At 33.1% G+C, this 25,882-nt stretch overlaps 5 protein-coding genes and 1 long non-coding RNA gene across 8 annotated transcripts; 2 read left to right on the top strand and 4 right to left on the bottom strand.

The window, feature by feature from the left end:
* Positions 1-584: 584 nt before the first annotated feature.
* Positions 585-1,211, bottom strand: LOC124446287. The gene is made up of 2 exons (XR_006948386.1): positions 1,149-1,211; positions 585-961 (listed from the first exon to the last, which is right to left on the bottom strand). It is a non-coding gene; the product is annotated as an uncharacterized LOC124446287 (long non-coding RNA).
* An 83-nt stretch (positions 1,212-1,294) lies between these two features.
* LOC124446285 (zinc finger protein 726-like) lies at positions 1,295-4,958 on the top strand. The gene is made up of 5 exons (XM_046997121.1): positions 1,295-1,612; positions 2,689-3,111; positions 3,680-3,877; positions 4,016-4,192; positions 4,367-4,958. The coding sequence occupies exons 1-5, from the start codon at positions 1,540-1,542 to the stop codon at positions 4,717-4,719; spliced, it is 1,224 nt and encodes a 407-aa protein (XP_046853077.1). The 5' UTR covers positions 1,295-1,539; the 3' UTR covers positions 4,720-4,958.
* Positions 4,959-5,356: 398 nt separating this feature from the next.
* On the bottom strand, positions 5,357-6,811 carry LOC124446286 (alpha-1,3-mannosyl-glycoprotein 4-beta-N-acetylglucosaminyltransferase C-like). 2 transcript variants are annotated; one of them, XM_046997123.1, is made up of 4 exons: positions 6,532-6,811; positions 6,283-6,438; positions 6,017-6,206; positions 5,357-5,737 (listed from the first exon to the last, which is right to left on the bottom strand). In XM_046997123.1, the coding sequence occupies exons 1-4, from the start codon at positions 6,668-6,670 to the stop codon at positions 5,536-5,538; spliced, it is 687 nt and encodes a 228-aa protein (XP_046853079.1). In that variant the 5' UTR covers positions 6,671-6,811; the 3' UTR covers positions 5,357-5,535. The 2 variants fall into 2 exon arrangements, with proteins under 2 accessions (XP_046853079.1, XP_046853078.1); XM_046997122.1 differs by having other exon boundaries at positions 5,357-6,206.
* Positions 6,812-6,999: 188 nt separating this feature from the next.
* On the bottom strand, positions 7,000-10,208 carry LOC124445995 (leucine-rich repeat-containing protein 72-like). Its single transcript, XM_046996784.1, has 8 exons — positions 10,138-10,208; positions 9,993-10,072; positions 9,573-9,642; positions 9,126-9,321; positions 8,893-8,982; positions 8,714-8,806; positions 7,470-7,515; positions 7,000-7,304 (listed from the first exon to the last, which is right to left on the bottom strand). Exons 1-8 carry the CDS (start codon positions 10,147-10,149, stop codon positions 7,109-7,111), a joined length of 783 nt encoding a protein of 260 aa, XP_046852740.1. The 5' UTR covers positions 10,150-10,208; the 3' UTR covers positions 7,000-7,108.
* Positions 10,209-11,553: 1,345 nt separating this feature from the next.
* Positions 11,554-22,745, top strand: LOC124445994 (ATP-binding cassette subfamily C member 4-like). Of its 2 annotated transcripts, XM_046996782.1 has the most exons (27): positions 11,554-11,659; positions 12,165-12,254; positions 12,339-12,500; positions 13,100-13,225; positions 13,377-13,626; positions 14,249-14,350; positions 14,416-14,463; positions 14,573-14,614; positions 14,678-14,869; positions 15,303-15,397; positions 15,522-15,608; positions 15,681-15,777; positions 16,327-16,689; positions 16,837-16,965; positions 17,063-17,100; positions 17,718-17,953; positions 18,136-18,215; positions 18,309-18,459; positions 18,721-18,960; positions 19,767-19,867; positions 20,254-20,448; positions 20,612-20,767; positions 21,180-21,269; positions 21,361-21,533; positions 21,786-21,891; positions 22,091-22,244; positions 22,419-22,745. In XM_046996782.1, exons 3-27 carry the CDS (start codon positions 12,436-12,438, stop codon positions 22,439-22,441), a joined length of 3,339 nt encoding a protein of 1,112 aa, XP_046852738.1. In that variant the 5' UTR covers positions 11,554-11,659; positions 12,165-12,254; positions 12,339-12,435; the 3' UTR covers positions 22,442-22,745. The 2 variants fall into 2 exon arrangements, with proteins under 2 accessions (XP_046852738.1, XP_046852739.1); XM_046996783.1 differs by lacking the exon at positions 22,091-22,244.
* Positions 22,333-24,667, bottom strand: LOC124445996 (carbonic anhydrase 12-like). Its single transcript, XM_046996785.1, has 8 exons — positions 24,651-24,667; positions 24,449-24,514; positions 24,093-24,131; positions 23,537-23,855; positions 23,219-23,311; positions 23,027-23,090; positions 22,782-22,939; positions 22,333-22,550 (listed from the first exon to the last, which is right to left on the bottom strand). The coding sequence occupies exons 5-8, from the start codon at positions 23,261-23,263 to the stop codon at positions 22,425-22,427; spliced, it is 393 nt and encodes a 130-aa protein (XP_046852741.1). The 5' UTR covers positions 23,264-23,311; positions 23,537-23,855; positions 24,093-24,131; positions 24,449-24,514; positions 24,651-24,667; the 3' UTR covers positions 22,333-22,424.
* Positions 24,668-25,882: the final 1,215 nt, after the last annotated feature.

Genomic DNA, 25,882 nt, shown 5'->3' with positions numbered 1-25,882 from the left:
CATCTTTTGTTTTGCTCTGGACACCAGTCTTTGAACAGGTTGGAGTTATCTTGTAGCGCCTAATAATTTTTGTTTAAAAACTAGGATACAACAAAAGATAATTATGTTTTGATTTGTAAGTAACAGAATTTTTAAGATTGTTACGAATGAATTTACGAAAAATCTATAATGATCATCGAAGGTAAATTTTACTAAAGTTGCTTTTGTTAAGTCGTGTATTGCAATTACTGTGAAAATACTTTAAGTTACTTTGAAGGGTAAATGTATATTTCATATACAAAAATAAACGGATTGCGTAAAGCGGTATCCATTATATTGTGACAGTTGACTTAGTTCAAGGCAAATTGGTTCAAGGCTTATATTGACAGGAGCGCTTTAAACAACTGTCAATCTTGGTGGCTGAAAGTTTGAGAGAAAAGTATGTTTGATCTTTTTAGTTATAGAAGTGAAATACATGCAATCGATGATTGGTCTGCAAGCGTTCATTTGTTGCTCAGCGTTGAGTGTCACTAGTATTCGTTTTCCTTTGAAGATCATGAATAGTATTGAAGTCGCGAACATTCCAAATGATTGAAACGTGATAATTTGAGTAAAGTAAACGTTTTTACTTCAAATGAATCCATTCCGTGTGAATTTATTTTAAAAAACTATGTAGAATATCTCAGAATTAAGTTTAACAATCTTTTACAACAGATAAAGAGAACATCACACAGGCATTGGGCTGTGCATATCTTCAATCCATCGTCAGTGTGGAGACGGAAGTGAAATCTCGTTACTTTGCAATTGGAGTGTAATTTTTCTATATTCCAGGGTTCAGTAAGTTTATCGTGAACACTTCCTTCTCCCAGAACTTCATAAAACTGATAAATGTTTAATTGCGGTGCCAGCACAATGTACTTGGGTTGCAAAATCTTTTTTGGTCATGTATCCAAAACTCTTCAATCTATCAACAAACTGAAACCTGTTGGAAATATTTAACGTGAAGATCAAAGCTTATAAGAACAGATGCATATAACAAAACACAGTTTACACTCTCAAGAAAAACACTTTGATTGATATTATGGCTATAACAGAATCGTCAAGGTTTTTAAAAGGATGACAGTTCATTTGAATTGAATGATAAGAACATGACTGAATTTTGGTCTTACTTGTCCATTGCGCAATTCCTATTTTGTTTGGCCACTTTCTTCATAGAAGTAACGAACATGAATTTCTGCTATTTTACTCCAAATCAATTTTATCGTTTACGTCCAAAATTTTTCAAGTATCTTTATAATTGGAGGCATAAGGGAGAATGTGCAGCTACCTGTTTTTTGACATCTCCACAATTGTGTGCGCACGCATTAAGCTGTGTCAGCCCTCGAAGCGTGATGATCAGAAGTTGAGGTCAGTATCCGATCACCGTAATCGTTCCATCACGTCATGTACTAACTACGGACATGGCAATGAAAGTTTTCTTTCGTTGTCGTAGCCTGTTTTTCAATCATTTTAAATCGTTGATTCGAAGAAAAGGAAAGAACTGTACCTTATTATCGTGAGATGCCTCGATCATTTCTTGTGAAAAATCACAGATCGAAGAAACGAGCGCATGATAGCAGTCCTGACGAAGAAGGTCAGTGAGTTTTCAATAAAATAAATTTATACTAAGAAAAATAATCGTACCAGGGTTGTAACCAAAGAAGAAAAACTGTTCATTTCTATTTTCAAATTAAAATCGTTTGATTTTTTATGCATTGTTAATTATTTGTTTCTGTATACAAGCATGTTTATGTTTACATAGTTATTTATCAGATTTATAAAACTTCTCAATATTTTATTCTTGATAACGACTAATTTTCCCATTAGGTCAATCTTATTCGAAATAAAATCATCACTATCTTTCTAACAATTATCAAATGTAACAGTTTTTATTACATATGTGGGTTGAACATTATGCATGAGTTCAACAAGACTTTGCTTTATTTTCCATAATCAGCAGCAGTTTACATGCTAAAGCCATCATTCCTCGTTTGATATTGTTTTTCGTAAATTCCAATGGTTATAGAATGTATCGGAATGATTTGATTCAATCAAATTAGTGCATTAATGTCATACTACGGTTTGCGTGTCTATTCAGTGAATAATTCAGGCGCGACGTTAAAACCACTATCAGCCAATTTTGCAGGTAAATTGAAAACCATACTTGGCACCTGCCAAAGTTTAGCAACACATAAATAACTCTTTCATATGAACTTTTTCTGCTTTTTTTGTTTATCGAACTTTCAAGCACCTTTTCAATAAACGTTGTACGATAGAAAATGTAGGAAAGCGAGTCGACATTGTGTGATTCTATGAAATTGCCAGAAATATTTTCTTTCTGAAATTGATGAAGGGTTTATTATTTGTATTGGGTATTTCCATTAGCTATTTTGTTAGTTTTGATTTTTTTTCTGCAATATATTTATTAATATATTCCGAAACAGTAAGTCACTAGATCTACTGTCCCAAATTTGATATTTTACATGACGTAATCGAATGACTTTATAAAGCCGGTTTGATCAATGAGTTTGATAAGCTGACCAGAAAAAGAAATTCATCAGTCGCATGGGAAATAACTCGACATTTCTAGACGAACTGACTTAAATCACTGAGCACCAAACCGTCTTGCAAAGTCCACCTGATGGGCAATTTTTATTTTATTCCTTACAGACTCAAATGATGTAAAAGCTAGTCTAGGAAAAGATGACTTCGTTGTTGGAACGAAAATCAAACATCAGTTTGCGCCAGCAGCGCATAGTCTTCGCGCTTTGGCAGATGTATGTGCTTTGAAACAACTTGAAGAAAGCAGTCGGAAAGTACAATCACAAGAGCACAATCAAAAAAAAAGCTTTCTTTCAAGGCACGAAGAAACAGAACCATTTCCAGATGAAGTTCTGGAAACACTTTGTCTAATTCGCAACTCTAGCTTAGATTTAAAAAGATTACTGTCTCCTCCCCAGAACAACGATATTAAAACAAATGACAAACCATTTGAAACACGTAAACACGAAAAAAAGTTTCTGCAATCTTCAAAGGAAAGAAACCATACACCTGAATCAAAGAGACTGGATCGAGAGCTTGAGAAAATGTTGAAGTAATTGTTTTTTTTTGACAAATATATTTTCCCCATAATTTTCAATAGTTCAACGAAAGTGGCGGATCTAACTTGGGCAAATTGTGGCTTTTATAGATCAATTTTATATAGACTTCTTTCCCATCACAATGAATTTTGAAAGAGTATGGATACTAGTTTGCCAGTTGAACTGCATGCTATTAATTTTCAAATACAAATATACCTAAGATTGAGCTGTTATGATTTATTTTGACTCTGCCACTCCTATAGATAACTGTATGAAATCATGCAGTTATCTTTCTGTATTTTATGGCTATATTACATGGTACTTTTTTTGAGCTTTTCATTGCATGCTGCAATTCTGAATGCTGATAGGTTATTGTACAAACGAAGGTAATCATATAATTAAATAAATGAAAACATGACTTTCCTGGCGGAGGTAATATGCTAAAATACGTCACAGCTGAATGTAGCTATAGAATCAAGTGTTTGAAATGGCAATAAGGTTTCCAGAATTATAGCATTGATAGCCTAGAAAAGTAAAAAGCACTGAAATATTTGCCATTTCTTTTTCACTTTTCTTTTCCTAGGGAAACCAGGAGGTAATTCAACGTGAAATAAAAGATTTTTTTGACAATAATCGCTTCACCGAGAAAGAAATTGTGAAAGAAACAGAATTGACGATCGTTGACGCATCACGATTTTTTTCTGATTTTTGGCATACTAAAGAAGAAAAAAGAGAAATTTTCTTCAGATGGTATTTACAGAAGAAGTCATGTGGTAAAGGTATTAAAGATTTCTGTGTGATAGTTGACGAGCAGGATTTTACTTGGCTGATGGTTTGATTTTGTTTCCAATCTTAAAAGATGACAGCAATTTTTCAATACTTTCTTATCAATTTGCTTTGTTTTCTACGTATTATAGACAGTCAAAGTTTCACTTGCTATAAATGTGGGAAAATTTTCGCTTACGAGAGCTATCTTGAGAGACATGTCAAGTACGTTTGTCCTGACAAAACTGGTCGTACATGGAAATGCACATACTGTGTAAAGGCATTTCAATATCCATGTTATTTAAGGAGGCATATGCGATCGCACACAGGTATGTTGTAGCTACATTGTCCTGTAATTAGGAAAAAAGTAGCCTCTGATTACAGTATGGTAACACAATTTCATACAATTCTTGACCTTGTCAAGTTTATTGCTCAATTGTCTTCATTAATACCAATATTACGTAGGTACTTTTGTTGCCAATTATTTGTTTATGCGTTTGTAGGAGAGAGTCCATACAAATGTACACAATGCTCACGGGCGTTCGTTCGCTCTACCGATTTACAGCGTCACCTTCGTAACCATACTGGTGAAAAGCCATATAAATGTGCCGAATGCATGAGAGCGTTTGCTCGCTCAACAGATCTCAAGCGACATTTTCGAACGCACACGGGTGAAAAACCTTACAAATGCTGGCATTGTTCAAAAGCGTTCTCACAATCCGGCTCCTTGCAAACTCATCTGCACACACATTACAAGGAAGCAATACAAAAGAAAGATATGGCAACTGCAGAGCGACTCAAAAATAGCATCAGAAAAAAACTTATAAACAAGGTTGTGACTAGTAAGGCATTATAAATTTCCAAAATGGTTCTTTCTTTCCAGCAGTCTGCAATTTAACAGTAAAATATGTATGTAATGTTTATTGTCTGTTTATGAAAGATTTATGGGGGCCAAACTAGCTTGTTTAAAAGATGGTAGTCATGATTTCTCAAAAAAATTTAAATACTTTTTGTACTTACTGAAAAATAGAATTGTGAGTCGTATATTTATAACTCCTGCAAAATGAAACATTCGTGATGAAACGTTAATTTTTTGAGCGCATGTATTTAAATAATTAGTAGATATATGAAGCTATTATAGACAGTAAACCTCGGAATGTTTACTGTCTATAATAGCTACATATATTTACTAGTTCGAGTAGTTTCGATTATATATTTTTTATGATTATTTTGTTTGCTGAAACAAAAAGTTGATTTCATGTAAATATGGTATTTTGGCAATGTATATATTGTATATAAATGTTCTTAATTGGATCAATAATAAGGCTTTAATTATATGATAAACGTAAATTTTTGGTGAAATGAATGCGCTTTGATTGGCACACTAAATTTTTTGACGGTTTCGTGGTCCATTAAACGTATTTTAAAGAAAATAAAAGAAAACAAATTTCATAAAGCGAGCAGGAAAGATGTGAAATACTAAAATAGACAAATTACGTAACAATTTAACTTCGTTTTATGTCCTGCATAATTCTGATATTTTCTTTCATATCGTTATAATTATCAGACAAAACTTATGGTATTTACAGATAATAGTAAAAATATCTTCTTGCTTTTTAAATCGTGGAATACATTCGAACAAACATTGCGTCTTGCGTACCTGGGGTTTTTTTCACGATAAAGCCGTTGATTCATAGCCGATGTGTACAAACAAATTTCTGAAATACGTTGTATCCATCAAATTATGTCCCAAAATCTTTCGGTATGTATTCATTAAGAGGTCCACAGGCATTTCAGAATAAAACAGTTGGATGAATCTTGCTTGATTTTCTAACGTTTCAGATCTGTATAACTTCCCAATGAATCCAAGGTTACTAAAATCAAGATTAAACCAAAATTTTCCTTCTTTTTCTTTAACATATTTTGTCATGTATACGTCGTAGTCTTTAGTAGCAATCACGTCATCTTCCAAATGAAGATAAAATGGTGAGAAATGTTTGCAATAATGCATCAAGAAAGCAAAATCTATGGCTTGCTTTGAACGCCAGTACATCCTATTGTCCGTGTCGTTAAGTGTATTCAATAAGCCACGCAAAGGTGGGTAGAAATTTTTTGGCACTTTGATGACGTGGATATCACCATTAGCAACGTACTTTGAATATCTTGACAATAACTGATGAAAACGTTGCTTTCGAACACTGCTCTGCATATCAGCAAGAAGAATGACGATTTTTGTTTTAAAATCTTCAGCTGCGCTAACATTATAGAGCAAAGAATCCAAAGTTCTTGTGAGGTAGTTCTGACTTTTCCTCTCTGAACTAGGCAGTCCGATAGTAAGAAACACTGAAAAAAAATAATTAAGCCTCTAACCAATGACAAAATAATCTACTGGTACGGCATTAATCATTTTTGTAGCTACCTTTTTTGTCAAAGTTGTTCGCTGTTAGCACAGCATTTTCTGCAGTCACTGTTATCCCATTTTCTGAGTAAATTATTTTGTTTTGCAATTCCTTTCTACTTTCATCAGACAAACTTACTTCAGCGCAATCACTATTTGTTTGCATTCCAGTAATATCTAATAATACATAAGTGAATGAATTTTAATTTGAGAGACTCACTGAACATGAAAAATCTTGCAATAACTTCACAAATAATTTCGCAGACTTACTTTGTGACAGAAAGAGAAAAGTATTTAATCCAAATACAACCAGCAACACTTTCCATCCAAGGAAAGTATTTTTTTTTCTTACAAAAAGTGAAAATCTTGACAAAAATCGAATCAATTGTTGTGGATTTACGAATTTCATCTTCAGAGACACGTCGTGTACGTCAATAAACAAAAACACTCACAGATAGGACTTTTTTAAAAAAATTAAGCAAATAGTGCGGACTCTTAGCAACGTACTCTAGTTGACCACGGAATGGCGTTTTTGACAATAGCCGGTGCCATGACAAGACGACTTTGTTCAAAAATATTTATGCATGAACAAGAAGTACCCGTTGAGCATGACGTTGTATCCCTGTGTTGTACACAGCAAACTTGTTCCCAGTCTCCGAGATACTTTTTACGTGGTTATATGATTAATTGCATCCCATACGGATTTAAAATAGGAAAAATTGAACATGTCATCGACCATGAAGAGAGTAATACTGGTGATATTTTGTCAATCTAACCCTTCTTCGTCACTTATCTAAAACTATTTACGAATTATCTCTAACATTTTCAAATGCACAGCGTCATGATATTATTTTATATTTACAGTTAATATTTTTATCGGCTTATCAGATGCATCTGGATTGAGACGGCGTTCTTCAGATGATGGCATTGACGACCAATCAAAATATTTATACTGCATAGTCGATCGTTGCAATGCATTCTTTGCCTTTGATTCTGAATCACATATTCTCTTATCTTTAGAACAGAGCGTTCTTCTACATGAACTAAAGAAAAAGCACGCTATTAAAAAGTATACTTTCTAAAATTGCTTCTACGCTTTATATTTTTGTGCTTTTTCCCGTGATAGTACTTATTTAGCTCATCTAAGCAATGCGACGTGAATAAAACCATGGCCAAGAACATCTTGATAACCTGTAAAGACATTTTACCTGTCCACTTGAGATAATTGTGTGCGAGTTTTCTCCATACAATGTGCTGAAATAGTTAAGTTTAAAAAATTAACCATATGCTGTATTTCTTAAGTATTTTACACATTGTATTTCCCCTATTATAAGCCTGAGACGTTTATTAACATAAAAAAGAAATTTGGCGCCGCTTGTATTGAAGAAAGGCGTGTAAACGAGGGAGGCGTCTATTTGGAATACTTCAAATAGAAAGCATGAAGTAATAAACAAATAAGTAAATACCAAATAAGTAAAAAAAATCGACCTCGACTTATACACCGAATCATGAAATTCAACTTCGTATTCATCGCTTCAAACGTGATGGTAATTACTTTAACTTTCAATATTGTGTCGGAAATCAGTCTGTAAATGCCCTGGTATGGTTTGATATGCCTACATCGAAAACTGTATCTGCCAAAGGTGAAAAAACTGTTCTCGTGAGAACAACAGGCCATGAAAAGCCTAGATTCACCGTTGTACTTTCCTGCTTAACTAATGGTACAAAGCTGAAGCGTTGGTCGTTTTTAAGAGAAAATCTCTACCGAAAGGACAGTTCCCTTCTGGCGTAGTATTTACACATCTTATTATTAAGTATTACGTGTAATAAGTTTAAGATAATGAAACAATTGAGCTCGACTTATACAAAGGATATATCATAAAATCGTAAATTTTCGTCGAATTTTAGGGGGTCGACTTATACAACGAGTCGACTTATACACCGGCAAATACGGTAGCAATAATTCTGCATAAAGAGTTAAAAGTTAAAAAAAAAACATTTACACTCCAGCGGCCGGTTGTATGAAGCATGGATAGTGTTATCCATTTGATGGTAATTTTTTGAAACTTGTGAAATAAGTGTTTAGGTTTTCTTTGCGGCGATGAAATTTTGTAATCGCTGAACCAATATTGTCTTTCAATGATTGCACAGTTAAAATCGTAGATTTTGCCTTTTTAAGAGATTTTTGAACCTTTCAAAAATTTTGCTATCGAGTGGATAGTGCTATTCGGCCATATTGCAACCTGCCCGCAGGCGTTTTTTGTTCTTTCTATAAAAATTTATGCGACGAATATTGAAGTGCGGCGTGTGATTGAGGCTAGGCGTATATTAGAGGAAATACAGAAATGATCTTATAAAACACGCAACAAAATATGTGTGATTCATTGGTGAATAGCTACGAGTCAATTACTCAGGAACAGGGAATGTTCATCTTAAGATATTTTGTTTTTACCAATCCGACTTCCAAAAGCGATGGATTCATCACGATTGTAATAATCTTCTCCATAATGTCTTCGAGCTTCATCACGCTCTTTCTTCAAGATTTCTAAACAAAGTAGATTACTACTAAGATGTCATTTACCGTTTATATTTTGGAAAAACCGAATCGACTTTTGATATTTTCTATCTTACCTCGGCGATCAAGGCAATGAAGGGATCTAATGCCGTTAATTACGTAATTTCGATAGCAATAATCTTGTGCCAACGGGTTACCGAAAAGATCTAAAAGTTAAACAAAATCTTTCAACAGAGAATTTTGCTGAAATCCTATTCCAATTAACTTTTTGAGCATCAATCCGTGAAAAAAAACACTTTGAGATACGTTGATTTTACACAAATAGTTTAAAACATGTTGTTTTTCTTACTTAACACTCGTAATCTGTGCATTCGCACAAACTCCTGAATTACTTCTGTCAAATATTTTAATTGGTTTCCTTGCAGCATTAAAACTTGCAGTTCAGTAAGATGACGAAGGCAACCAGTAATGCTCACAAGTAAATTGTGTTGAAGGTAGAGCTCAGTCAAACGGAAGTTATCATGTAGACAGTCAACCTTTCTCAACTATAGAGAAAAAACAAGTTTCACTTGAGAAATAAAAGATGTTTATTGTGTTTGAACAGGCTTATGTAAACCGAGGAGATCATTTGCCAAAACTTGAGATCCGAAATGAAAAGTTGAAGGTCTCCATCTGCTCTAGAGTTCTAACAAATGTCTCAAAGGTTTGCTTAAGCCAGTGCAAACACAAAAAAATCTTTTATTTCTTTTAAGAAAAAAACAATGTCAATGATTCTACTCTTGAACAATTTCATTACCTTATTTTGGTTGAGCCATAGTCTTTGTAAATTTTTAAATTTCCCCAAACTGTCAATTTGCTGCAAACCTCTAAAAAAAAATACCATGAAAGTCTAGTCTCACAAAGAGGAAAAGTATAATTTACTACATTCAAAAAGAAAATTGACAAATATTATTCAAACATAACTTAGGAATCATTACCAAGAATATAAAATTTTATTAAGTCAAACAACCTGTCGTTACCATGACGAGCAAAACTTGGTAACACTCCCATACGAACCAGTAAACTATTATCAGACAGGCATCTAATGTAGGAGTACCTAAATTTGCTAGATTGAAAGGACGCCTGCAGAATAGATAGCGTAATTTATTTCTTCCACCTTTCCTGAAATGATCATTCCGCTCACGTTTTCATGAATGAGAATCTGGTATGTATTTACCTTAATCCAAAATATAACTCGACGACAACATTTTGATTTTGACGAATAGTTTTAGAATTTTGACGTTGTTCCCCATCAACCTGGTAAAATTATAGTGAAAATTTTCACCTAAATTATAAAAGCGCGATTTTTAGTTAGAACAAACCTTTTCCGACATTCTTGGAAGTTGGAAGAAATTATTTTGAGCTAGAATTGTATAAGTGTAGCTGATCCGAATCCGATAGAATTTAGATAGAATGCTACTTATCACTATGGCTACCACTTATGGCGACTGTGGTGTGTATCCACTTTTCAATTTTAGAGCTTCACAAATAATTACTAATAACAATGACCACCATTGAAATATGATGAATGATATTTTTGTTGACTAAATACCGCAATAATGCAAGTTCTGCCGCATCCTGTAGGAAAAATTTTAGTCAATTATTATCCTTTTATGTATAAATATACAATCATTCTGACAATCTATTAAATCTAGCCATGGAATTTAAAGAAATATTGTTCCACGATCAGAAAGGTGACAGTTTGAAGGGACCTGCAGCAAATGCAAGCCTTTACTCGTCATATGTTTCACAAAGGTAAATCATCTCTGCAATGCTTAGAGGCAGAAGAAGTTTACTATTCATGATGGAACTTTGAACAGATTTTTTTACTCTGTTAGCGGTTGAATTTATTCAAATGAATGTTTGAAGTTTTTTTAAAGTATGATGAGTTACTAGTACATAATTATGTGTATTGTAATTTATTCTGATATTTTGGTACAATGCAACTGCCTTTGACTTATTTTAACTCTCTATAACGTACTTATTTATATTGAAGCAAAACTTGTTCCTTAATTCCAGCTGGATGAATGATATTTTTAAGAAAGGATATAAAGAGCCTCTTGAAGAATCTGATATTCATGAAGTTTTGGAAAGAGACTCATCTTATCACTTGCAAAACAGATTGAAAAGGTATGATTGTGGTATCATTGCTTTTAAAAATGGTGAATGAAGAAATTATTGATAATTTTTGTGGAAATTTTATGTAGCTAAAACAAGAAAGATGTTTGTTGTCACTTTAATTGCGAATTTATGATTGTATCGTTGATGAGAAATACTTAAATTAACATAGTTTTTGTTCACAGACTCTGGGAACAAGAAGTCCATACATCTCATAATCCTCGTCTATTATGGCCAGTAATGTCGCTTGTTGGAATTAGATATTTTTCATGTATTATTTTAATGATAATAGAGGTGAGTATTATATTTTATAAGTTGCAACTGTAAAAAAGATGGATTTACATTGAATTAGTATTGTTAGGTTGATTACCTTCTTTCAGCTAGAAATTGCATTACTTCTTGCTAACTATAGGTCTTTCTCTGGTACATACGTAGGCATTTTGATAGGTTATTTGCATTATATAGCATTCATAGGTTGCAAATTTTGAAAAACAAATTTGATTTAATTTGCAGGTGGGAACACGCTTGATGCAGTCTATTTACATAGGAAAAATTGTAGCACATTGTCAAGCAATTGAAAAAGAAAAATCAAGTGGCTATCTCTCTGCTTGTATTCTAGTGTTTTTTGCATTTATTGAATGCATTAGTCGTCATGCTATCTATGCTGAATTATTCAGGAGTGGTATGGACACAAGGGTTGCATTAACTGGTCTCATTTACAGGAAGGTATATAATGCACAGAAGAAAACAAAAAATCAGAGCCATAATTCTGACATAAAATGATACAAGCATGACAATATTTGAACTTGTACACTTTGGGTTTTAGTCTGCAGCTCTATCCAACTAATCTTCTCCTCTATTTGTATATGTTTTGACTTGTTGCTAAATCTTGTTGCCATGGTAGTTGAAAATGAGCACCATCCTGGAGGTGCAAGTTCAAACCTTGTTTATGTCAAATGTATTAATGTGGGCATCATTTTTTCAAAATTATTGCTCTTAGAGAGGTGTTTACTAGCATATTCGTTATCTAATGTGTTGTTGTTTATAATCTAATTTTTAAATTTTGATTTCGTTCAATATGTTTGAATATATGAAACAATGTTGAACAGATTTGTGATGATTACATGGAATCATCAAATGAGAAACATCAAATATATTCCATTTCAAAATATCCTATTATTGAAATTATTTGTTTATTTATCATTCATTAAGCAAATTTTTTTCTTAAAAGATGTTGTGCTTGAGCCAAGCGTCCTTAGGCTTCACTAGTACTGGTCAAATTGTGAACGTTATAACCAATGATGTCAACAAAACTGAAGAGGTATTTCAATCAAATATAATAGATTTCACTTGACAACTTTCAGTTATACAGGAAATTGAACTTTCATGTTACTATTCAATATAGGCTGTAAAATTCAGCTTGTATCTCATTCCTACACCATTTATATTGATTGTGGCTAGCTATCTTTGTTGGAGAGAAATTGGTTTTTTTTTTACCTGGTATGCTCCTGTTGTTAATTTTGCCAATTTTTCAATCGTGGTATGGTCGTTTCTTTGCAATTTTAAGGTATGTATGTTATATTATAAACATACTTCCAGGGATTTGATGAGGCTGAAGCTGAAAGTTTGTGTCTTCAGGTTGTTGTTCATCCTATTTTTAGTGTAAATTTTGTATACATTTCAAATGTACATCGTTACCTCAAAGACTGTTATCTGTTTGCCATGCCCCCACGATACGTAAATGCAAAGTGCTCAACACACAACCGTAGACGTTACACTGTTGACAAAAGGAAAATTGCTTACCAAAACCGTAAATAACAAGACAACAAATAATTACGTAGCTTGTGATTTTACTTTCATGTGGTTTTATTATTATCATTTATTTTATTTTCATGAAGCCAATAGATGTTTGCCTCATGACACACGAATCAAAATTAAATAGGAGTTAATGGAGAAATGAAATAAATGTATGATACTTTATGTTTCATTCAAATTACGAGCCAAAAAGCAGTGTGTTTTTTTTGAAACTTTACACTAACAATTTACTTATAACACTTCAGCTCTCTATTTTTGTGCTTAGAGAGATAAAAAATTACAGACGTATGGGATAAGATTATATATGGTCTCTCTTGTATGTTAGGTACAATTTTTTTATTTCACGTTCAGAGCAAAGACTGCAACTCTTCGTGATAAAAGGATAAAATTGATGAATGAAGTAATATGTGGAATGCGAGCCATAAAAATGTATGCTTGGGAGCACCGATTTGCCGAACGTATTCATCAGCTTCGAAGGTATTGTACATTTTAAATGATCAAACTAAATCATACTGCCACCCTGATTTGTGCCACCATCGTTATAAATGGAAAACTCTCGTTACGTTTAAGATTTTATGCACGCATATGGTATTGACCACGGAATTATCTTCTTTTTTGTTTTCTCCAGACTGGAATGTAAGAAACTTCTAAGTACTACCAGATTGAACGCTTTAAATGCTTCGTTTTATATGACCACGATACCATTAGTTTCCTTGGCAATGTTTGTATCTTATGCTCTCTCTGGGAATACACTTACAACAGAAAAAGTTTTTACTGTCGTTGCTTTCGTTTCATCTGTGAGCACAATCTTCTCTAAAATTGTACCAAGAGGTATTACCTTACTTAAAGAAAGTGGCGTCTCGTTAAAAAGAATCAAGGTAGAAAATATTTAAAACATTTTTTATCAAAATTATTTATATTTAACAAAAATATCACATTTTCCATTCATTTGCTGATCAGTTGTACATGATTTCGGGCAATTTGCTGATCACTGTTTGATCTTAGCACATTTGATGTCTTTTATGTGTTACTGAACCAATGTAATCTATTTATTTTATGTAATCAGGAAAGAAAAGCAAAAAGAAATTTTTGTAAGAAACAGAACAATAAAGATCATGAATTTCAACGTTTTTGCTTTTCTTTTTTGATTTACTTTTTGTTTTTCAAGCTCGTCTGCTGTTTGAGCTGAATATTTTTGATTGTTTTCATTTCTGATCGCTCAGGACATTGCAGTCAAATCTTAACAACATTAGCGAACAACACACGATATATTTATTTGTTTTTGCTTGAAATTCATACACAAAGCACATAGCTACTTCGTGTGTTGTTATTTCAATCACTTGTTCTATTGAATACACTTTTTTGTGATTTTTGTGTCATTTGTGATTATTTTGTGATAGAATTATATATGATTGCTCCATGTCATTGTATAATTCATTTATAACTTCAACTTAGCCAATTTTAAAAAATAGTTTCACAGTGGAATTTTTTTTGTCTTAGGATTTTTTGTTGCTTGATGAAGAATCGTCGCTTTCTTCTGAGCCATGTGATGATGTTAATGCTTACGTTGTTGTCGATCATTTGCATGCTTCTTGGAAAAAGGTGCATAATGTAGAGTACTATAGAATTCTCCGAAATATCTAATATATGTGTTTTCTTTTGGGAAGGAGTCCACAGAGGAGGTGTGCTCAAACATAACTTTTACTACAACTGTCGTAAGTGAAGCTGTTGTTTTTTTATATAGTGCATATTGACTGTCCATTGCAAAGTATGAACGCATCATGAATGAATTGTAGATAGCATCAGTACTTGGCATTTTTATAGGGGGAGTTGTTGATGATAATTGGACCCGTTGGTTGTGGCAAGGTAAACCAATGTACATACATGTACTTATATCAACACATACATTCAATTCAAACTTTTTTCCAGTCATCATTATTGTTGGCAATGCTTCGAGAAATTCCTCTGGTCAATGGTGATGTGCAAATGGCTGGTCGTGTAGCCTATGTTTCTCAGCAACCTTGGGTATTTTCTGGTTCTATCAAAGAAAATATTACATTTGGAAAAGACTTCGATCAGGAGAAGTACGATGAAGTTGTAAAAGTATGTGCTCTCAAGAAGGTAATGCGCGTGCGCACATTATAATAATTATCATTTATGTCAAAGCATGACTTGTTTGTAACACTTTGCAAATATCTTGATGGTGGAGAGTTAATTGGGCGAATCAAATCAAGTGATTTCTGTTCAATGTATGAAATTATAATGTCCTGGTGCTTTTATTTGTTTTTAGTAAAATTTTTGAAGAAGCATCTTTTTTAAATGTTGTTAGAAGAGGGGGTACGTTTCACCGCACGAATGTATTTATATTCTTTACAAATATTTTTCTCCAGTTGAATTAACATTTTATTCTACCGGTTTTTCAGTTTATAAAATAGCTTTTTTCCTCTTTTAAGTAAAAATTACTCTCCACTTTTATCAAGATATCTATTCACTACATTTTACAGTTTTCTTGACGTGGAATTCAATCCATTCAGTTTTACGTTCATGTATGTAGGATATAGACTCGTTTGTGAAAGGTGATGAAACTTTGGTGGGTGATCGTGGTATTAATCTTAGTGGTGGACAAAAATCAAGAATCAATCTTGCACGGTATTCTTCACATCTCACAAAATAATGTTCATGTAACTTTAGACTTTCTCCAAACTCTGTATGATTCTTTACTATTTTAACATTTACGTACTGCATTTCCTTGAATATGTCTCCATTTTTAAAGGGCCGTCTACCTTGATGCTGACATTTACCTTATCGATGATCCTCTTAGTGCGGTAGATCCTCATGTTGCAAGGCATATTTTTGATGAGTAAGTTATCCATATATAGTCTTACCTTTCATTACTTTCCTTTGAGATTGTGTATTCTTCATTTCTGTGTAGGTGTATCCGTGGAACCTTGAGACCAAAAGTCTGCGTTCTAGTTTCACATCAATTGCAATTTTTGGAAGCTGCAGATCGCATATTATGCATGGAAAAAGTTAGTTTAATTGGATTAAGTTGTAGCATGCTTCATACCACATCACAATTAAAAGAGTGTCTTTTTGACTTGGTTTTGTTTTACTCTAATTAACAAAGAGGGCGAAGTTCGTTTAAGTTTACGTTTTGTCTCTGCAATTTTTATAAAAAGAGGAAAACGCGACAATATGCAAAGCGTAAAGTTGCTTGTTTATGACTGAATACAATTTTTCAACAAGGACTTAAGGTGTGCATGAGATTTTTCCTGCTTATATACGTAAGTAATGATTGCTTTTGTCTGTCTTGTTTCATATTTATGAAGTTGCGAGAAAAAACTACAGCCGCCCTGCATCATGTTTTTCACTTAAAATGTTGTTTCATTTGGCAAAGTTTTCGTGCGAAAAAAAGGAATGTTTGATGCCAGATTTTGTTGATTAATTTTGTTGATTTTGCCTTTGTCCTCTTGGTGGTACTTCAGATCTTCATCAAATTTGAATAGGTGTCTGCCATCAAAAAATTAATTGATGTTGTTTACAAGTTTCTTTTCATTTTTGTTATATTTATATTATAGGGACAAGCGGTTGGCTATGACAGTTTTCAAAATCTAAATAAAGCTGGAATTGACTTCGCATCTTCATTGACGGAAGTGGAAAAAAGCATACAAGTTAACGGCAGTAGCATGAATGATAAATCATCCGAAAAATTACAACTTTCTACAATTTCAAATGCAGATAAGAAGACAAGAAAGGTAATGAATACACTCTCTTGCAACGATATTTCAGAATCATTGTTGCCTGCCGAATGTGCCAAAGATCAAGTTAAATCTACTCCAGATTTAAGGCATGAAGTAACTTGTGCTCCTACCCACACTGTGCAATTTGACTCCACCAACGATCAATCAGATGAAGAGGAAGAGAAATATTTACCTTCTTCCGTAAGTAGCTTATACGACTTAAGTGTCAATATTAATTCATTTGCTAGAATTTCTGTTCTGTAAACATACTATACTTATTTGTATAGGCTGCCATATATTTCCATGTAATTTAATTATCATTTTCATTTTTAACTTTTTCTGCATTAGCACGACAACATTCATGTGGAGAGACGGATTACAGGACGTGTAGCATCTAAATCCTACAAAGATTACTTCAGTGCTGGTGCCCAGCCTGCTATTCTTGTGTTATGTTTAATACTCTTTTTGATTGGACAGGTGTGTTTTGTTGAAGTTTTTGTTTTGTCTTATCTATATAATTTTTTCGATAATTTCTCTTCAGGGAAAGATTTCAAACTCCATATTAAATTTATAGGCTTCGTCTATAATATCGGATTGGTGGCTGGCAAAGTGGTGTGTGTGTAATAAACCTATTTAATAAATAAACATACAACAAATGATCATGTAACAAATGAACATGTAACAAATAAGGATGTCACTAATGATCATTTAACAAATGAACATGTAACAAATAAGAATGTTACTAATGATCATGTAACAAATGAACATGTAACAAATAACAATGTTACTAATGATCATGTAACAAATGAACATGTAACAAATAAGGATGTCACTAATGATCATTTAACAAATCAACATGTAACAAATGAACATGTAACAAATAAGAATGTTACTAATGATCATGTAACAAATGACAATGTAACAAATTATCATATAACAAATAAGAATGTTACTAATGATCATGTAACAAATGACAATGTATCAAATTATCATGTAACCAATAAGAATGATCATGTAACAAATGAACACGTAATCAATCATGTAACAATAGCGATCTTGTAACAAATGAACATGTAACAAATAATCATCTAACAATAGCGATCCTGTAACAAATGAACATGTAACAAATAATCATGCAACTGTGTTAGGTGTAATCAGCTTAAATGTTAAACGTCTTTCTATTCATTGATAACAGCAAAAAGTTGACGTCTTTCTTTTTTTATTTTCAGGTCAAATTGGGAAGAAACTGTTTCACGAAGAAATAACTCTCTTAGTATTATTGATGACAGCCGAACAGAGAACATTCTGATTTACTCTGCTACAGTGCTCATATGTTTTGTTTTTTCATTCCTCAGAGCAGTTGTTTGGTTTCAAATTCTTATCAATGCGTCGCAACATTTGCACGACAGAATGTTTCGTGGAGTCATAAGGGCTCCCATTTATTTTTATGACACTAATCCTGTTGGTAAGACATGTTTTTTCAATTCGAGTTTTTATGCATGCGTGCATATTAATGCGAGAGCGAGTATCCGTCGGTTCAATGAATCTGAATTTTTAAATTTCATTGTGTTGTAACAAACATTTATAACAAAGATTATATACAAATACATGTACATATATTGCATGTAAAAGGTTTTTAATTTACAGGCCGTGTGCTAAACAGATTCTCAAAAGACATTGGTGTAATAGATGATACTCTTCCTATGGTATTTTTTGATGCATTTCAGGTATGCAAATGTGATCGCCTGTTCCTGGATATTTATTTGTATGTTGTCTCTTTTGTATGTGCTTCTGATTTAAGGTTTTTCCCGACTTTTTAGCTTGGAGTCCTGGGTATTTCTATTCTTTTGATTAGTGTGGTCTCTCAGCCTTATGTAATCGTTGCCGTTGCGCCTGTCATCGGTGCGTTCATTTGGTTGAGGCAATATTTTGTAAAATCGTCCAGAGAAATAAAAAGATTGGAAGCTATAAGTACGTATGCGTTGAAATTAAACCTAAATTTCTGGCCATCGTCTATTTAGAATGATATTAAAGTATTTGATTTCACAATTTGTGTATGTTAGATAGAAATCATTGCGGTGAACAAGAATGTTTAATGCTATAAAATACAGAAAAAACAATATGACTGCTTTGTGAGAATTTCTAATTTGATCTTTTGAAAGGAGATCTTCAGTCCATAAACTTACGTCTACTAAATAGATAGGAAACAATTTCTCGCTTATATTTATGTAGGTCGTAGTCCTTTTTATTCTCACTTTACCGCAAGTCTCCAAGGATTGCCTATAATTCGTGCCTCCTGTGAACAAAATCAATATATTGAGCTGTTTGATTCTTATCAAGACCGTAATACCGCAGCTAATTACTACTATTTGTCTGCCATTCGATGGTTAGGCTATAGACTTGATATTTTATGCTCATCTTTAATCGCTGTCGTCGCGTTTGCACCATTTATTGCCTACGAAGCAGGAATTGGTAAGTTTGAAACAGTGATGTTACTAGTTTGTTGTAGTTAAGTTTGGTTGTAACTCGCGCCATTTAAATTTCATGTTAAATTATTTATGTGTCTTTAGTAAGTATACACACACACACACACAACCTTTTACAAGACTATCCCCATTTGCATGTTTACAGACAATTTTACAACAGTATGTATTGTTTAACAAATAGATAACATTTAATCGTTGTCATCAGTCATTTACAAATCCTTTTGTTTGTTTGTGAAGTGCTAAACTTGCAATGGCTCAAATACATTGTATTCAGTTTGAGAAAACGAAATCATTGAAAATCATTGAATGTTATCTTTGTTAATCAATCATCTTGCGTTGTTCAATACATATATTTGATAACAACTCTTTAGTTCATTACATCTCCCTATATGACATCAGGTTATCTGCATGTGATTTGTATGATGTGAGCAGTTGAAGTTGGTGGAGTTTCCTGTCAAACTTTAATTTTTAAGTTTGTTTCAAGTGCTCCTGAAATTTGACTGTTATCTAAAACGTTTTAAAACATCTCGACCTCGCGTTGTATTAGTTCTTTATCAAAATGTATACAGCTACAAAGTATATTTGGCATTCTCTGCCTCATATCATTACTATTCATAACACTTTCACAATATTTTTCTTCCATTCGTTCTTTCGATTGGGTTCATGTTTTTTGTTCATCCATTTAAGTTCTTGCATGGAATTTAGAAGTTTGTGGAAAGTTATTGAAGAAAGCACTTCACATGGAACATCGACCCTAAAGATGACTGCATCCATCACCTTTTTATTTGTTAGGAATTGATCCTGTTCTAGTTGGTTTATCATTGTTGTATACAAAACGACTGATTGGCATGTTTCAGTTTTGTGTAAGGCAAACAGCTGAAGTTGAAAGTCAGGTGTGGCAGCAATATAGATATACTCAGCATGTGGTGAACAAAATATTTGTTTATAGTAGTTTTGAGCTTCCACTGTTACAAATGTACGAATTCCTATATGATATTATATATTCAATATAATATATATATATATATATAATATAATATATAATGTATATTCAATAAAATATATATATGTTCAATATACAACCATACGTCCTGTGTTCCAAGTGCAGGAGTCATCATTTTAATATGGTGATAGCCGGGAGGGCACATTGTATATACACTTTGTATATTCAATATATATCTATTTTATATGTAGTTTATTTTTTAATGTTTAATCTATTTTGCAATATCTATGACTGATTGTTTTGTATAATCTATAATATATTGTTTATTTCATGCAGATGGTATCAGTAGAGCGAGCGCTGGAGTATACTCAGATAACGCCAGAAGCACGACTATCTGTAATGAAAGAAAAATCATCCACCACATGGCCTCCTTTTGGTGAAATTATTGGAGAAAATGTATTTTTTCGTTACCATGAATCTTTTTCGCCGGTCATAAAAAACCTCACGTTTCGCATTAAGGCGAAGGAAAAGGTTGACTTGTGTTATATATAAACATACTTTTTTAATTAGAACACTGATAAATAACCAAACGATGTTGTTGGTCATGTTATTTCTGTTATATTGCTGAGATTTACGTTTTACATTTGCTGCTTTTGAACACGAAAACTGTACGTCTTTTTAACTGTTATTTTAGATTGGAATTGTTGGGCGCACGGGAGCGGGTAAATCCTCTTTAATATCAGCTCTTTTTCGTCTTGCTGAACCCGATGGAGTGCTTATGATTGATGGTGTTACCATTACTGATATTGGTCTGCATGATCTGAGAGAAAAAATTTCAGTTATACCACAGGTTAGCCTTTGTTTTATAGATTATACTAGCACTAAATTTGTGTACTATCTTATCCCAAAATATACGTACTTTTCTTAATTCAATGAAAACTACGTAAGTTGAAACATAACACACAACATGTGAGCATGCAAGAGTAGTTGATACTGTGGAACAATATTGGGTACTTGTGAGCATGCAAGTGTAGTTGATACTGTGGAACAATGTTGGGTACTTGTGAGTATTCACGTGTAGTTGATACTGCGGAACAATGTTGGGTACTTGTGAGTATTCACGTGTAGTTGATACTGTGGAACAATATCAAGTGCATGTAAGCATTGAAATTTCGTTAATACTGTGGAGTAGTATTGAATAAATGTGAACAAACACAGTGACAGTATTGAGTATGCTTGATCAGTACATTTTTTGTCACCAGGACCCCGTGTTATTTTCTGGCTCCATTCGTAATAATTTGGACCCATTCAACAAGAATGAAGACGTTAAAATCTGGGATGCTTTGGAACAGGTGACCCAAAGTGCTATTACTATTGGTTCCAGGCATTTTTTGATCTACTTTAAAAGATTGGAATTTTAAATGGCGTCTTTGGTCGTTTTAGGTTCAGCTGAAACATGTTGTTGACAATTTTCCAGAAAAAATCCATTATGATTTATCGGAATGTGGAAATAATTTAAGTGTTGGTCAGCGTCAACTTTTGTGTTTGGCTCGGGCGATATTGAAAAAGAATAAAATTCTTGTGGTTGACGAAGCTACAGCTAATGTTGATGAGAAGTAACTTAGCAGAATTTTTTTATATTGTACAATTACAAATTTCATGAACAGAATGTTTTTTCAAACACAAATCTATATCACCATATTGATTTCATTCAAGTTTCTTCATGTGTGCTATCAATACGAGAGGGCTAAATGTTGTTTTGACGAAATGTAAACTTCGTAGACTGCTTTTATCATATATCTATAAATTAAAAGGATGTTTAACTTAAACAACCAGTTTGTCACATTAATTTTTCCCTTTGTATTTAGAACAGATACTTTGATCCAGAAAACAATTCGTGTAAGATTCAAGGACTGTACAGTACTTACAGTTGCACATCGACTCAACACTATTATGGATGCTGACAAGGTTATGGTATGTTTCAATTCTGCGTATACACACTATTCTACTGTAAAATAGACATGAAGTCTTTCAATGCGGCAATTGAATTATAGTAGAAGCTAGAAGTAGCCAAATCAATTCTCCACTGCCTGTGCTATTTATGCGCGATCGACGTTGCCAAAATCATTTAAATTCACCTGCTCTGCATGTCAATTAAATTCATTCTAACAAGGTACTGGAATCTGGAAGAATGGTGGAGTATGGTGAGCCCCATGCACTTCTCCAACAAGAGAATTCAAAATTTAGTCTAATGGTTGCTCAGACAGGGATTACTACATCTCAAACTTTAAAAGAAATTGCACGAACTGCCCATAAAAAGCGATCAGGTAAAATGTCTGCACCTGACTGTAGACATTTATGTTTGCATTTCTCTTAAATCAATGTGAGAAAAACGATTCAAGGTAAATGCAAATATTAGTTGTATGATTTTAATAAATAGAAAACATTTAGTTCTAGCAAGTACAAATGTTGTCATTTCAATAGCGTTTTCTTTACTCTAGGTTATGTTAGCGAATGCGATTAACTAACTGAAAGCTGCTAAATACGGCTCGACCGTGGAGCTTTTGAACTGGACGAAAATTGTTGGACATATCTTTTCCTTTGTCGTCTTTTAGTGAGCGAAATCTGTAAAGCTAAAAAATCAAAAGATATTACATGAAGTGTTTAGGTTCCAATAATTGTATAGCTCAATAATGATTTCATTGAAACATAGACGTGACAATTTCTGCATTCATAATTTAAACACATGCATATATAATCTAAACATATTATGAAAGTGGGTGTATGGGTTGGCTAAAGTTGAACAAATAAATGGCATCATATACGTATCTGGTTACTGACGAGTGGAGTGTGTGCTCTTTTACCTGTTCCTTAGATATTTCCACTGGGTCATAGAATACAGTCCATGTGACAGTGTCAAAACACGGTGGGGTTGTTAATGATCCAGCGTAACGATAGAACTTCATCGTGTCTCTGGGCAGCAGCGATCGTACATCAAATGCTGGAATTTTACGACTTTCACCTTCAAATAAAATTGATTGAAAAATTCATTTACATAAGTAAAGAACACAGAGGGCGAAAATGATTTGTATTTAATGTCGACTCTTACCGAAGCTCTTCACTCTGTGAATGTACTTTAGAAATTTGTTAAATGCTGCATTTGACTTGCCAATCTTATAAGAAAAAACTCATATTTATATGATTATCCTGGAAATTGGCACAGTAATACCTTGTTTTAAGATTATTCAAACTATTGAAAAAGAAGACGCTCGTATAAAGATATATCCTCAAAATAACTTACCTTAATAATTACTCCTAAAACAGCAAGACCATTTGGTTTGTCCATGGCTACAGAGACATCTTCAAAGTTTAAGTTGTAATGTACAAAATGCAGCTTAAAAAAAAAAATGAATAAATGGGAATATGAAGATTTTTTAGTAAGCAAGCTCTTATTTTGCCTTTTTGTACCCCTATAGTTCCATTCTTGTTTATTTAATTATAATTTGTGTACCTCAATGTATATATGTTGACGTAAATATCATGAGTATGTTATCGTTCATTCTATCTTTTTTGTACCCCTACATTTCCAGATTTGTTTATTTGTTTATAATTTGCATACCTCTGCTGGAAAACTTCGTCCATCGAATTGATGCTCAGATCCGTATTCATCGCTGCTTCCCCAATGAAAGTGAAGGTGATCAAGCTTGAAGTGGTGTTCATCTTCAAAACTAAGGATGCATTGGCTGTCTTCACGTCTATCATTAACACCTTACCATTGTTTTTCAACAAAAAGTCTCCTTGACACGGACAGCTGTATTGAATTAACTTTGTTGAGCTTCTAAGGGATGGATGAAAATCTTTCTTGAAAAGTGGAAGGTTGATTGGCGATTGGCGTCGGTTACTACATCGTGGATACAGCTTTGACCAAAACATGGGGCCTCAAATACAAACAAACAACATGCTAACGATTTTATAGTTTGTCCTATGTGCATGATTTTTAACTATTAACGAGCACATTTCAGCATGAGTCGGTTCATCTCGTTTAAAAAAACTGTTCACACTAAAACGATGTATGTGAGAAAAGTTTACTGATGTGAGAACAAATGATCTTCATTTACATGACACCATTATGGTGTTCTAAGGTCAGTCTATCATCCCTTGAACAGATTTTTTACCATTTTCTCCTTGAAATGACCATCCCACGTACGAGCTGTCTAAAAAGAATATGACGACCTGAATATCAACAAATAACAGCAACAAATCGGTAACTTCTTTAGAAGGGGGGGGGTGTATGTACAGTTATAAATGGTGTTAACTGAATATTTGATCCACCGGGCGGAACTCTTTGAATGATTTATGTGTATATGGGAGTAATTGTGACGCGTCGAACTTCGAAGTAATTATATACAAGAAATATTTTTGTATTTTTGTTTGAGGAGAGAAATTTGATTCATACAACGTTTTAGCTATGATTTTAAAATATTTCCGTAATTATAATCAATCGGTTAATATATATTTATATAAATCTTACCAGACCAAGATACAAAAACTGCAACAAGGAAAGCCAAAATTGAAAAAACCATTCTGACAACTATAACTTTAATAAAGAAAACATTAAATTAATTATATACTTAATAACATTGAAATGGTTTGATTTGTCGCTAATTATCAAATAAAGTTATCTGGAGGACGAGGAGGGGTATCTGAGAGCTTTTCCCATTGATTATACTCACATGATTTCTAAATTCGCCAATTCTGATACACTCTAGTTAAAATTTGACCTATTTTCCCTGAAAATGAAAGAATGGCGCACCTCAAAGTTCTTTCTCCCAGCAGCCAACTTTATACAGTCTTGCACAATACAACTATATAGACACAACAACTACATCCACTACTATATAGTACACGTTGTCATGTAAACATATATTACGAGTAATACAACTATATTGCCATGATTTCTAGCTTTAATTGAAATGTTGTCATGTTGTATGTTTTGACTACACTATATTGCGTCTGTTCTACTGTTAGTATAAGTACGTACGATCAAGGTAAAATGGAAAAAAATATTTTTTATTGAGCTATGTGTTGTGAAAGATCTAGTCTAAGTAGTTTAATGTTGTCCAGTTTCTTTTGACGTCCTTGTAAGGTTGTACTGATAATATTTAGCTAATACTAGCACAATACTAAAATTTTTTATCTTCAAACAAGCTTCATTGGCCCAATATTTCAGGCTTGGTTACGTTGTATATATTTCTAATGGCATTCCCATCATTCCCGTGAAAGGTATGTTACGTTATGTATGATTTGATCATCAGTGCGTTGCACATTTCATATTAGGAAAATTACCCACGAATTATTTCAAAAACTTCATAAAAATAGGTTATACCATTGCCGTAGCCAGTCTGCAAGTTTTAGTCTTGCTATGTAAATTTCAGAACTACGATTTAAGTGAGCACAGAGAAATTAAAAAAGCAGAACTAAATGGGCGGGATGGTCAAACGCTACGAAGTCGATTAATGACAAGAAATATCATCCAATCGAAATCAATTTTGATCTTTGCAGACTTGCATGTGTCTTGAGATAGGTCACAAGATGCTCACGTGAACATGAATGTTGCACATGTAATTTTAATAACTTTTGATATTTTGCAATTTTCAGCCTTTTTGAGTAGGTAATGAACAAATATTGGAAAATTATCAACAGTAATAACTTCTTCTAAGTTATTCAGCTGAGTCCGATCTGAAGCCAGTCAATTTTTTCTTTCTATATTTTGCAAATATTGCTATTTTGCAATTTTGCAAATATTTGTGTGTTAATTTGTGGAAATACGTAAAATAAACAATATTTCTTTTGGACATATCTTCAGTAGACTCGGTGTTATTAATGGATTGTTTTTGTATTGGAACCTCGTCCTGGCTGGAGCTTTTACTATCGTAAACATGCTTGGAATCATTCGTGTTTTTAT

This window comes from Xenia sp. Carnegie-2017, unplaced genomic scaffold (assembly GCF_021976095.1).
Source record: "Xenia sp. Carnegie-2017 unplaced genomic scaffold, XeniaSp_v1 HiC_scaffold_22, whole genome shotgun sequence".
Taxonomy (NCBI): domain Eukaryota; kingdom Metazoa; phylum Cnidaria; class Anthozoa; order Malacalcyonacea; family Xeniidae; genus Xenia; species Xenia sp. Carnegie-2017.
The sequence above is the reverse complement of the archived record's forward strand: the minus strand, read 5'-3'. Positions and strand labels throughout refer to the sequence as shown.

What these genes read in the sequence shown, in the direction of transcription:
- LOC124446286 (XM_046997122.1), bottom strand. Translation starts at nt 6,670, where the DNA reads ATGAAATTCGTAAATCCACAACAATTGATTCGATTTTTGTCAAGATTT. An exon ending in TTTTCTCTTTCTGTCACAAA is followed by an intron (nt 6,439 to 6,531) that starts GTAAGTCTGCGA and finishes ATGTATTATTAG; the next exon opens with ATATTACTGGAATGCAAACA. An exon ending in GAACAACTTTGACAAAAAAG is followed by an intron (nt 6,207 to 6,282) that starts GTAGCTACAAAA and finishes ATTTTTTTTCAG; the next exon opens with TGTTTCTTACTATCGGACTG.
- LOC124446285 (XM_046997121.1), top strand. Translation starts at nt 1,540, where the DNA reads ATGCCTCGATCATTTCTTGTGAAAAATCACAGATCGAAGAAACGAGCG. An exon ending in TAGCAGTCCTGACGAAGAAG is followed by an intron (nt 1,613 to 2,688) that starts GTCAGTGAGTTT and finishes TATTCCTTACAG; the next exon opens with ACTCAAATGATGTAAAAGCT. An exon ending in GAAGAAGTCATGTGGTAAAG is followed by an intron (nt 3,878 to 4,015) that starts GTATTAAAGATT and finishes TACGTATTATAG; the next exon opens with ACAGTCAAAGTTTCACTTGC.
- LOC124445996 (XM_046996785.1), bottom strand. Translation starts at nt 23,263, where the DNA reads ATGGACAAACCAAATGGTCTTGCTGTTTTAGGAGTAATTATTAAG. An exon ending in TTTTAGGAGTAATTATTAAG is followed by an intron (nt 23,091 to 23,218) that starts GTAAGTTATTTT and finishes TTTTCTTATAAG; the next exon opens with ATTGGCAAGTCAAATGCAGC. An exon ending in TCACAGAGTGAAGAGCTTCG is followed by an intron (nt 22,940 to 23,026) that starts GTAAGAGTCGAC and finishes TTTTATTTGAAG; the next exon opens with GTGAAAGTCGTAAAATTCCA.
- LOC124445994 (XM_046996782.1), top strand. Translation starts at nt 12,436, where the DNA reads ATGCTCCTGTTGTTAATTTTGCCAATTTTTCAATCGTGGTATGGTCGT. An exon ending in CGTATTCATCAGCTTCGAAG is followed by an intron (nt 13,226 to 13,376) that starts GTATTGTACATT and finishes TGTTTTCTCCAG; the next exon opens with ACTGGAATGTAAGAAACTTC. An exon ending in GCATATTATGCATGGAAAAA is followed by an intron (nt 15,778 to 16,326) that starts GTTAGTTTAATT and finishes TTTATATTATAG; the next exon opens with GGACAAGCGGTTGGCTATGA.
- LOC124445995 (XM_046996784.1), bottom strand. An exon ending in GAGTTATATTTTGGATTAAG is followed by an intron (nt 9,643 to 9,992) that starts GTAAATACATAC and finishes ATTTTTTTTTAG; the next exon opens with AGGTTTGCAGCAAATTGACA. An exon ending in GCACAGATTACGAGTGTTAA is followed by an intron (nt 8,983 to 9,125) that starts GTAAGAAAAACA and finishes TTTAACTTTTAG; the next exon opens with ATCTTTTCGGTAACCCGTTG.